The 12109-nt window shown below is 35.1% G+C and overlaps 1 protein-coding gene and 1 pseudogene across 1 annotated transcript; both read right to left on the bottom strand.

The window, feature by feature from the left end:
* Window positions 1–2386: 2386 nt before the first annotated feature.
* On the bottom strand, window positions 2387–2505 carry LOC136025586 (5S ribosomal RNA; annotated as a pseudogene).
* A 685-nt stretch (window positions 2506–3190) lies between these two features.
* On the bottom strand, window positions 3191–3574 carry LOC136024701 (histone H2A-like). Its single transcript, XM_065700118.1, has one exon. The coding sequence runs from the start codon at window positions 3572–3574 to the stop codon at window positions 3191–3193; it is 384 nt and encodes a 127-aa protein (XP_065556190.1).
* Window positions 3575–12109: the final 8535 nt, after the last annotated feature.

Raw genomic sequence — 12109 nt, forward strand, 5'->3', positions numbered from 1 at the left:
CAAAGATGAAATAACTAAAAATCTGGGGTCGACACAAACCCTTGAGCCCAGAAGAAAGTGTTGTAAGCTATGCCCCGGAATTATTGAAGTTTTTTACATAAGAGTCGAACGTATGAACTTAAGGAGAGGCTCATTTGATCGAAAATTGAGAGTTCTAGATGAACACAAGTTTGGACACAAGTTTTTTTCTCTTTTTTTTTTTTAATTTCATTTATGATTTCTATATTTTTTTTTAAGCAAAACTCAAAAACAAACTGCAGAAAGGGGGACATTTCTCCGGTTAAAAATAATTCCTTTTTGACTGGAACGTATATTAAACTTTCAGATAGCCTATAATCGAAATAAATAAAAACGGTTTGCTTCAACTTTGCCTCCCCCCGCCCCCGCATCTCAAAAACACTACAATGCTATTTTTTTAATATAATACTAAAATAAAGTAATTTTTTTATTGGAATACAAATTTGACACAAAAGCCTCAAAATTTCAATACCCTTGGCTTTTCAAAAAAAAAAAAAATACAAACCGCTTTTATTTATTTCGATTATAGGCTATCTGAAAGTTTAATATACGTTCCCGTCAAAAAGGAATTATTTTAAACCGGAGAAATGTCCCCCTTTTTGCAGTTTATTTTTGAGTTTTGCTTAAAAACAAACATAGAAATCATAAATTAAATTAAAAAAAAAGAAAAGAAAAAGTTCCGTCTCTTTTTGTTTGTATTGTTTTCTTTTTTAACAATACAACACATCAATCGCAATCTTTGCAAAAGCAAAAAAGGAGAAACACAGATTACCTAGAAATGACTCGCTAGCTTCTGAGCAGAAATTGTTCGCCCAGGTAGAGCGGTTCCTTGAATATACGCTAAAAGTTTTTTAAAAGTTTTTGATTAAAGTCAGTCGTTTGTGCTGCGCTTCTGAAGGAGCAAGTACATTGGTGTCATTGATGCTACTGAAAGACAAAGATAGTTGAACTGTACAATGGAGCTGAGGCCGAAAACATTTGAATGGACTTTGGACATAGACATATCAAAGACTAACTTTAAAGTTAGTCTTTGAGACAGTTGCTTAGGCGGCGCTATTGATAACTGCACAATATAACTATAACTGTACAATAGAGCTGAGGCCGAAAACATTTGAATGGACTTTGGACATAGACATATCAAAGACTAACTTTAAAGTTAGTCTTTGAGACAGTTGCTTAGGCGGCGCTATTGATAACTGCACAATATAACTATAACTGTACAATAGAGCTGAGGCCGAAAACATTTGAATGGACTTTGGACATAGACATATCAAAGACTAACTTTAAAGTTAGTCTTTGAGACAGTTGCTTAGGCGGCGCTATTGATAACTGCACAATATAACTATAACTGTACAATAGAGCTGAGGCCGAAAACATTTGAATGGACTTTGGACATAGACCAATCAAAGATTAACTTTAAAGTTAGTCTTTAAGACAGTTGCTTAGGCGGCGCTATTGAAGGAACAAGTAGACTTTTGCTATAGATGCTATTGAAAGACCAAGGCAACTTGAACTGTAGAATGGAGTTGGGCCCGAAAACATATGACGAGGATTTGGACATGGACAAATCGAAGACTAACTTTAAGGTAAAGTCTTCGATTTAAGTCAGCTGTTTACAGGGCGCTATTGAAGGAACAAGCAGATTTTTGGTGTAGATGCTGCTGAAAGACAAAATAGTTGAACTGTACAATGGAGTTGAGCCCCAAAATATATGAAGACGATTTGGACATAAATACACTGTTCAGTGAGCTTTTATCAGAAATTACTGGTAAAGTGCCCCCAATGGAATATACTAAATTACACGCCAATTTTTTGGAAATCAGGAATGAGTGTGAGTCAACTGTTGTTTTGGCTTAGCTAATGAGCCAATAAATAAAGTCAAAAATTGTGACCAAAGTGACATTAAAAGTCCCCAATATACTTGACCGATCAAGGAGATACCCCAAGGGCTGAAGAGCCCATTCCAGCAGAGGAGAATTAACCATTCAAAACTCTCTGTGTCTTGGTGGCTTTCAACCTGATTTAGTTGCTGGAATAGTCAACTAAAATATCTTGGGGGCTTATAATGTCACTTTGGTTACAATTGTTGACTTTATTTATTGGCTTAAATAAATGGGAGTCAACAGTTGTGGCTGTTCAATTTTCGCCTTCATTTAGTGGCTTATCATCTAAGCCAAAACAGTTGACTCGCATTTATTTATTACCGATAGATGGAATCAGGGAAATGTCCAATTTTAGTCTCTCTTTTTTCTCTTATAAAAAATATAATCAGCTTGGTGCTGTTAGAATAAGGAAACGAGTTTGTTAAAGAATATTATTTTACTTTGAAAAAAAGAAATCATAATGAAAACATAAAAAGAAAAAAAAATGCCAACAGCACCCGGTGTTCCCAGGCGGTCACACATCCAAGTACTGACCGGGCCCGAGGTTGTGTGACTTCCAGGATCTGCCGAGACTGGGTACTTTCAACGTGGTATGGCCATTGGCTGAAAGATTTTGTAACAAAATGATTGTAGATCCACAAACCGAAAAGAAACAAAATGCCTAATTTTAAGAGTCATGAAGCAAGGTTTTTAGTAGACAAATATTTAGAAAGAATCAAAATATGATTATCAATTGTTTTTTTTTTTTTTTTTTTTTGTAAACCTCTTTTCCTTCTGAAACAAAACGACAAGCCCCCCAAAATGTTTCTACCTTTGATGACTACCCTATGGCTTCCTAGGCTAGTTTGGATTAGTCGAATTAGAGGCTCTTTGCATTGGCTTATGGTTATTTTTAAAAACAGTTCCACGATTTTTGCGTATAATCTATTGGTTTCTTAGGTGAAAATGAGCTTCCTCTCAATTTCTATGCTTTGCAACGAGATCTATGAATGTAAAAGCAGACTTTATTGCTTGTAACAAAAGGGCAAGCTTGAAATATTTATTCATGTTTTGTTGGGGTATAATTTAACGATTTTCAAGGAAAATGTTTGCCCCGCCTCCAGTAAATTCTTACGCGTTGTTAGTAGGTAGGTAAATGTGACAGTTTTCCTTTTCACATTCAGGATCCTAAATTTCATAGCTTTGTCCTTTCCAGGTGGTCACATGCTATTAGAGCAATTCAATTAATTTGTAGCCCTTAAAAGGGCTGTTGGTTAATTTGGGGTTGGGCCTGGAGCTAAAAATTCGATTCATTTTAGCCTTTGCCGGTTTTTCAGTCTTCTTTGGTAGAAGGAATGCTTGAATATTGGGCAAAACGCCTCCTTGGGCAATGGTGACCCCCGACAGAAGCTTGTTGAGTTCTTCATCGTTTCTAATGGCAAGCTGAAGGTGACGAGAAATGATACGAGTTTTTTGTTATCTCGTGCAGCATTACCAGCAAGCTCAAGGACCTCGGCAGCCAAATACTCCATCACCGCTGCAAGGTAAACGGGTGCGCCTGCACCAACTCGCTCCGCATAGTTGCCCTTTCTCAGAAGACGGTGGATCCTTCCCACTTGGAGTTGGAGACCTGCCCTATTTGAACGGGACTTTGCCTTTTCCTTCACTTTTCCACCCTTTCCTCTTCCTGACATGGTTTCTATCTTACGAAATTCTTTTATACTCTTTAATGACGAACAAATTGAAAATGATGTCTGTTTTTGAATGCACAAACAATTTATACTCAAGCCAGCGAACTGAGTTCCTCTGAGAAAAGAATTGCGCGCGAACTGTAGTTGGTATATAAACGGGTCGAGTTTTGGAAACGCTATTCATTTGATTATTGGATTCTGTTAAAGAATCTATCAACAATGGCTCCAAAAACTTCAGGAAAAGCAGCAAAGAAAGCTGATAAGGCGCAGAAAAACATTAGTAAAACTGATAAGAAAAGGAAACGAAAGAGGAAGGAAAGCTACGCCATTTACATTTACAAAGTTCTCAAGCAAGTGCATCCCGACACTGGTGTTTCTAGCAAGGCAATGAGCATCATGAATAGTCAACGATATCTTTGAAAGTATTGCTGCGGAAGCCTCTCGTCTAGCTCACTACAACAAGAGGTCCACCATCACTAGCAGAGAGGTTCAAACTGCTGTGAGGCTGCTCCTACCCGGAGAACTTGCCAAGCATGCTAATCAAATATCAATATTCAACTGCTGTCAAATACTAATTCTTACGTCAAAAGAATACAAAATTTTGTTTTAATAGAATTGTGAATAATTGCAATTAAATCTGGAATCATCTTCATAAGGAAGTTATTTCTAAAAGATACTTTGAACCACTATTAACGACTAGCCGACTATTTTCCAGCCCGTTGCTTGAATTTATCTATCTGTACTTCAAACTCTTGCCAGATTTAATTACGATATTATTAGATCTTACTAGATGTGTCAGTGGCACACAGAAATACGATTTTTCTTATCATATGGATACGAATCCATTTCCGATTGTGATCTTGTATTTAATCTCATAGTTAATATGATAAACACTATATTAAATACTAGCTGTTGGTGGGGGAGCTTCACCCCCCCCCCCAAAGCCCCTCCGTGCGCGCAAGTCGTTACGCGCCATATTAGTTACGCGCCATTGTAGTTGTGTTACTGTATCTCACCTGTGAATATAGGTAAATATATATATATATATATATATATATATATATATATATATATATATATATATATATATATATATATATATATATATATATATATATATATATATATATATATATATATATATATATATATGTATATATATATATATATGTTTTTAACTACGTAAAACTTGCGAATATACAACATTCTTCGCTGTCCCATTGTCTGTGCATATAAACAGATTGTCAGGTTTACCGACTCTTGAACATGCAACATATAATTGTCCATGAGAAAACAATCTGTATTCAGATCTAGACCGCATTTTTCTAATGATTGCCCTTGAGCTTTGATGATGGTGATTGATTAATACGGGACCCAGAGATCGAATCACGCTGCAGGAATACACTGCAGGGCCGACGCAGGGACCTAAGTAGTCAAGAAGCGTCGTTAATTCTTAAATAATATAATAAATGATGGTGATTGCTAATCAAGGTTTAATTGAAAGATGATTTAATAAAAATTAACATGTATATAAAAAAATAGAACTGAGTCGTTGAAAAATATTTCAAATTTCAATCTCTATTCAGCAGAGCCGTAACCAGGATTCTCTCCGTCGGGATGGGGGTACAAACGACAACAGTAGGCACAGTTAAATCAGCACCGGGATAAGCGGGCATCAACCGATTAAGCAGAATTTCAGAGTATAATACTTGGAAAGAGGATACTTTACATTGATCGTTTCTTCCTTGTCTTCATTTTCAGCTACTGATAATAAAAGAGCACGATCATGGTTACCCCCAGGACTGGGCTCTTCTAATTCCCTCTTTAGGTTCTACGTCAACGTCAAATTGCTTATCTGTTACAGTTGATTCCTTCGTAACAGAATCTTACAGTGATTTATGGACCAATTTTTTTTTATCCTAGAAGACAAATTTGGGCTGAAAGTTCAAAGATCTCGACCCAGATTCTGCTGAAGTAGCCAAAATTTTGTACCGTTTTTTTCTCTATCGGTACCATTTCTCATAATGATTATGGTACCATTTCCCATATAGATTATGGATTAATTCATCATAATGATTATTGAATGTTTTGATTTCTCGGTAATGTTCAAGTTGAACTTCAACTAAAACATGTCGGCCTCTGTTCTCTTTTTCAATGATTTCAGGTGGGAAGTTGTCTGGGATACTGAATTATTTCTCTTCTTCTATGTCTTGTTCTGCGTTAGTACATTTAGTTGTTAGAATTGATACCTCTGAAGCAGCTGGTTCAAAAAAACTTATCCATTGTGTTTTGAAGATAGCTGGGGGTATTAACTTCAAATTGTCGGGTCCTATGGACAAACAGACAAACAAAATGGAAAAATGTTCACAGAATAGAGAAATAATTATCTCTCTTCTTCTATATCTTGTTCAGCGTTAGTACGTTTAGTTGTTAGAATTGATACCTCTGGAGTAGCAATAGATGTTTCAGACACCGGAAGAGATTCAATGACAACAGTAGGCACAACAAAATCAGCAACGTAATTGGCAAGTATGACTAGATTAGACAGAATTTCACATTATAATTCATGGCTATAAGATACTTTAGTCATCTTAAATCCCTCTTTTTCTTCATTTTAGGCCACTGACAATGGAAGAGCAATATCTTGGATAGGCACAAGACTTGGCTTTTCTAATTCAATCGTTAGACCTGGCTCTTCTTCGATTTGCTTTTCTGTTAAAATTGAGTCCTTCGTAACTGGATTTACAAGACTGTGTTTTTCTGGAGTGAGCTCAGCTAATTTTAAGGGTGGAGACTGTCTTCTAATTTTAATTTTTTATCGTACTTGGGTCTGATTGTCTTACTGCTTCTTTTATAGGGTTTTCCATAATTTTTATTATCACCAGTGATTTTTCCCTTTATATAGTGTACTACCCCAGAATAACTTATTTCTTCTTCTCTTGATGCACTAATGTGGCACTCAGTAGATTGTAAAATGATTTTTCCTTCCTTGTAGTTCCATTCTCTTTTAAAAGACACCGAATGCTCCTTTTCATCTGTGTCAGCGTTGATGACTCCAATTCTAGAAGACTGAAGCTCTACTCCAATCATCTCTATATTGCTCAAATATTTTGGGAACCCGTTATTTAAGATTTTTTCATGTTAATCAAAACAATGAGTTTTCTACCAATCCTACTAAATAAATTCTCACAAAGACTCAGGATTAATTCATCATAATGACTATCAATTCTTTTGATATCCCGGTAATACTCAAGTTGAGCGTCAACTAAAACATGTCGGCCTCTGATCTTTTTGTCACTGATTTCAGGTGGAACGTTTTCAAAGATATTCGATTCTTTCCCCTCTTCTACATCCTGTTCAGCGTTGGCACTTTTTGTTGCTAGAATCGATACCTTTGGAGCACCATTAGATATTTTTGATAATTTAGATAATTTAGATTTGATATTTAGATAATATTTGTCTAGTTGATAGGTTACTTTCCAACTTTTTATTGTTTATTGCTATTTTATACCTCTGTGTCTGAAGTTTCGTGGTGTTAATCGGGGGGGGGGGGTGTTTAGTGAAATAGTTTATATATACGAATGTTTTAGTTTGGCTTTGAAAAGTTATGTTTGTCATATCATTTTATTATATCTTTCGTCAGATCATTGTTTTTAGTGCTCAGATTGGCGACGTTGGTCGTTCTTCTAACCCGTTTGCTAAAAAGCAATCTGTATGAATGAATGAATTTATTTAGTGATTCGACTTACAAAAAGTATTTCACTTTCTATTCTAAAGCTAAGCACTAAGCAATCTGTATCTTAGGTTAATGATTGGGACATACCATCTCTGAATCTTTTTCAGAATGCTTTCAATGACTTACGAACATTCGTATACCGTTTGAACCATTGATATGGAGTTCAAGAAAGAATTTGCGTGTCACAATGTATGGAGTTAAATAAAGAATTTGTTCAAGAAAGTTCAAGAGTTCAAGAAAGAATTTGCACTACAACAGTGTAGTGCCCAATCATGCAGCCCCAATTACTGGGGCTGCATCAGGGTTTGCTCTGCCAAGTCGGGCGTTCCAATCTCCAGCAACAAACAGCATGACTCGCCTCGGTGTCCTTGTTCTCATTTTTAACCAAAATCAAATGATTTCACTAATACAAATTAGTTCAGTAGACAGGCTGCATTAATCACTAGGTACTTAGTTCTTGCCCAACCTAACTGCTAAATGGTCTTCCATTTATTTTGGGTTGTTTTCATTTTCTTTCACTGTTTCTTCTGTCTTTGTACAATTTGTTAAAAACAATATTAGTGTTTTTTGTGTGGAGCAGTGAAGGCGGCTTGGCAGAGGTTTTTGCCGAAATATCTGTTTTTTTCACTTCTTTTGTATTGGCTGAAAATCACCTTTGTTTTTGGTTTTATTTATTTTTTACTATCATTCGTTTCTTATCAAACTAATATTAGGCACTGTAGCCTCCCATCCTTCCTTAATCTTTTTAAAGTTTATTATACTTGTTTAAAGTTTTGTAATCAAAATTTCACTTTCGTATTTCTTTTAGGAATTACAAAGGGTAGAAGCTCATTATTTTTCTTGTTGATGATGACTTTTTTCCTTTTTATGTCTTTTTCTTTTACATAAATTCTAGTAGTGAGGTCTCACTGGTTTTAAAATGGCGCGCAGCCACTACTCTTTTCTTCCTTAATGGTTTAAGATCACGAAGATGTTTAACTGCGGTTCCCTCAAGGCGCAGGAGTTATCATTTTTCACAAAGATGCAGGTGTTTTTTGCGTAATAGGGAGTGTTTTCTAAAATATGCAGGTGTTATTTTTCATTATGGAAATGTTTTCTATAAAGATTTGTTTGGACATAATAGCATTGCTAACTTATGCAAATATTTCCATCAACATATCTTTGATTGCTATGTTTCAAAAGGTGCGAGGGCCAGGAAAACAACCTTCAGGAACCTTGTCAAATTAAGGTGCAAACGTAGACGTTATATCATAGTTTGTTTTTAATATTTTAAAACCCAAGGGTGATAGGGAGAAACCCCCAGGGCCCTTCCAATCAGGGACACAGTCCAAATTGACCATAATCCAATATTTTTCTGCATCACACACTGGGCCTTTGTTCTATTTGTTATCAGCGAATAAAGAAATGTCCTACTATTTTCAGGAACAAGGAGTAAAGAGCTACGTAATCCTGCATTGATTTTTCCAGGAACAAAAGTTCCTGTTATTCAGTGGTGCGTCATTCTTCTAGTGGGACCGGGCATTTCACTTGTTCTCTGGGGGGACTATAAAACCCGCTCTTGGACGAGGATTCTCACTAGCTCTACATCAGATATGGATAGGGCAAGTCGATTTTATAAAATGAATGCGTCCCAAAGATACCAACAGGTGATCCTCTACATGTTTTATGGATACCCCCTCCCCCCACCAAAAAAAGCAAGATTATAGTCGATTATGAGCTAGTAGGATTCAATATATGGTCTTAACAAGTAAAACCCAATTCACCCTGCTATTGTATACAATTTTCTCTTTATTCAATTTTTATTTAGTTAATGTTAAAAATTGTTATTACCTTTGAATTATTTGTTTGAATCTACAGCCTGTATCATGAAAAACCCCTTGGTTGTCTGTGATAGTGGAATAGCTTGGCAATACCTCTCAGTTCTACTTTATTAAACAGTAAATAACTTTAGCGTAAAGAGCGGAACATTGAGGGAGGAACAGCCCCTTACATACACGGAGTAATTTCTGTTCGTTTTAAATTTTAATGTCGCTCCTTACTTTAAGTTAAAAAAAGTTTTTTTTTTTTTTATTTTATAGTGGAATACCTTGGTAATATCTCTCTATTGTATCAAAAAGGCAACGTCCACTACTTGGCTATTGCCATATTTCCCAAGATTAAAATATTTATACCAGAAAATGTAATTTAAGACAAAAATTGCTTAAGAAAAGGAGTTTGAAACATTTTTCAATATAAATCCATTAATGGGTATTCCTTAAGCTCTATTTTGTAAATTAAGTAGACCAATTTCATTATTTTGTTATATAACCTAAAGTGTGTGAAAAGTTCCTATAATACTGCATATTTTGATTCATAACACTATAATCCTGTTTGAAAATGTTCATTTTACTGCAGATATCAAAGTTTCCTATTTATTCCAATTTATATAGATATAAATCCTATATAAATCCGATTTATGGATATTCTTTAAGCTTTATTTTGTAAATTAAGTAGACCCGATTGAAAACCAATTTAAACCGATGTGAAAAACTCCTATAATGCTGTCAATTTTAATTCATAACACTATAATCCTGTTTGAAAATGTCCATTTTACTGCAGATTTCAAAGTTTTAAACTTTCCTCTTTACTGCAAGTTTTAGCAGTAAATATGTTCAATGCCGAATCATCTAGGCCATCTTCATTTGAATTCAAATGTTGCACACACACTTTGCCTCCCATAACACACGATTAAACCCACGAAGTTAGATTGTTGCTGCTTTAATAAATCTAATTTCGGAAAAACACCATCTTTGCGGAGTACATTTAATTAATAATATTCAAATACAACGCTTTAGGTCCCTATAATTATTTTTCAATGACGTTTTCCCAGCCAGAATATTAGCATTTAATTTATGTCTCATGATTAATAGAAGTGTTAAAAGAATTCGGTTAGAGTTCTTTCAGCTTTCAGGTTGGCTAATGTTTTGGCTAAAAAGTTTGTTTCTTGGTGTCTGTGCAAATGCCTGATTACATTAAACATTTTAGTTCAACTGAGTAAAGCATTTTCATTTATTATTTATACTTTATAAAAGAAACCTTAAATATTCAAAATCTAAAATTTAACATGTTTCCTGTCTATTGTAAATTTTTAATCATGAAACAATTTCATCAAATTACTGAAGAGGGAGTGAATACAAGACTTCAAAAGAAAGTATCAATAATTTAATGCACTAATTAAGGGGTTGGACACTCTTAGCTGATAATAGATTACGATGTATTTTAATTTCGGAATCACCAGTAAAGTTATCTGGTTTAATTTTCAGAAGCTTAATAGTGAAAATTACATAAGAAAAATTACAAACTAAAATTACAATATAGGGTGGAAGGGGGGGAGAGATTATGCAATAGATAGAGTGGAATAACTAGGGTTTCGCGCCCCCAGCTCTTCTAAATACAATTAAATAAAAAAAATAGGTTTTTTTAAAACTAAAAGTGAGGAGCAACATTAAAACTTAAAACAAACAGAAATTACTCCGTATATGAAAAGGGCTTTTCCTCCTCAGCCCCTGCCCTTTACGCAAAAGTTTGACTCTTTCTCTTAACTCTAATTCTTAGAATAGTAAAAAATTTTAGCGTAAAGAGCGGAGCATTGAGGAGGAAAAGCCCTTTTCATATACGGAGTAATTTCTGCTTGTTTTAAGTTTTAATGTCGCTCCTTACTTTTAGTTGAAAAAAGTTGCTTTTTTTATTTAATTTCTGGACGTTTTTGAATAAATGCATGTTTTGATCATGGCTCTCCACACATAAATAATTAAAACAAAATTTGCACATTATTTTTTTTCGGCTAAATGGCTTTCTCATAGTTTTAATCGGAAGATTTTGAGAAAAAAAGGAGCGAGGGAGTAGGCCTATTTGCCCTCCAGATTTTTGATTGCTTAAAAAGGCAACTAAAACTTTTAATTTCTTACGAACGTTTTCATTAGTAAAAAATATACGTAACTTACGAATTAATTTACGTAACGAACTTCCATATTCGTATGTATTTATTGCCTATATAAGGGAATTCACCCATACGTCAACACCTCACTCTTTACACTAAAGCTCAAATTTTGTCCCAATTCCATAAGAATGATACCTGAACCACAAAGGCCGTAGAATAAAAAGTTAGAATTACTAAAATACTTTAGCGTAAAGAGCATGGTATTACGAGGAGGTAAACCCTTCATATGCGTAATAATTTCTGTTCGTTTTAAGTTTCAATGATGCTCCTTACTTTCAGTTGAAAAAACTTTTCATATTTATTTTTTCATTGTCTTTTTTTAAATAATGCTAGAAAATCCTTCCCCCCTTCATTGAAATTCTCTTCCCCTGTGAAAAATTCTTCCATGGAAAAATCCTCCCACGTACCCCCCCCCCCCCATCAACTTCTCCCCCCAACAAAAAAATCCCCCTGAAAACGCCTGTACACTTCCCAACAGCCATTACTATATGTAAACACAGGTCAAAGTTTGTAACTTGCAGTCCCTCCCACGGGGACTGTGGGGGAGTAAATCGTCCCCAAAGACATAGCTATTAGATTTTCAACTACGGTGAATAAAATGGCTATCTCAGAGTTTTCATCTGGTGACTTTGGGGAAAAAATGAGCGTAGAAGGGGGCTTGGGTGCCCTCCAATTTTTTTGGTCACTTAAAAAGGGCACTAGAACTTTCAATTTCCACTAGAATGAGCCCGGATGCGACATTCTAGGACCACTGAGTCAATACGATTATCCCTGGGGAAAAAAACAACACACAAACAAATAAACACGCATGCGTGATCTGTCT

This window comes from Artemia franciscana, chromosome 3 (genome assembly GCF_032884065.1).
Source record: "Artemia franciscana chromosome 3, ASM3288406v1, whole genome shotgun sequence".
Lineage (NCBI taxonomy): Eukaryota > Metazoa > Arthropoda > Branchiopoda > Anostraca > Artemiidae > Artemia > Artemia franciscana.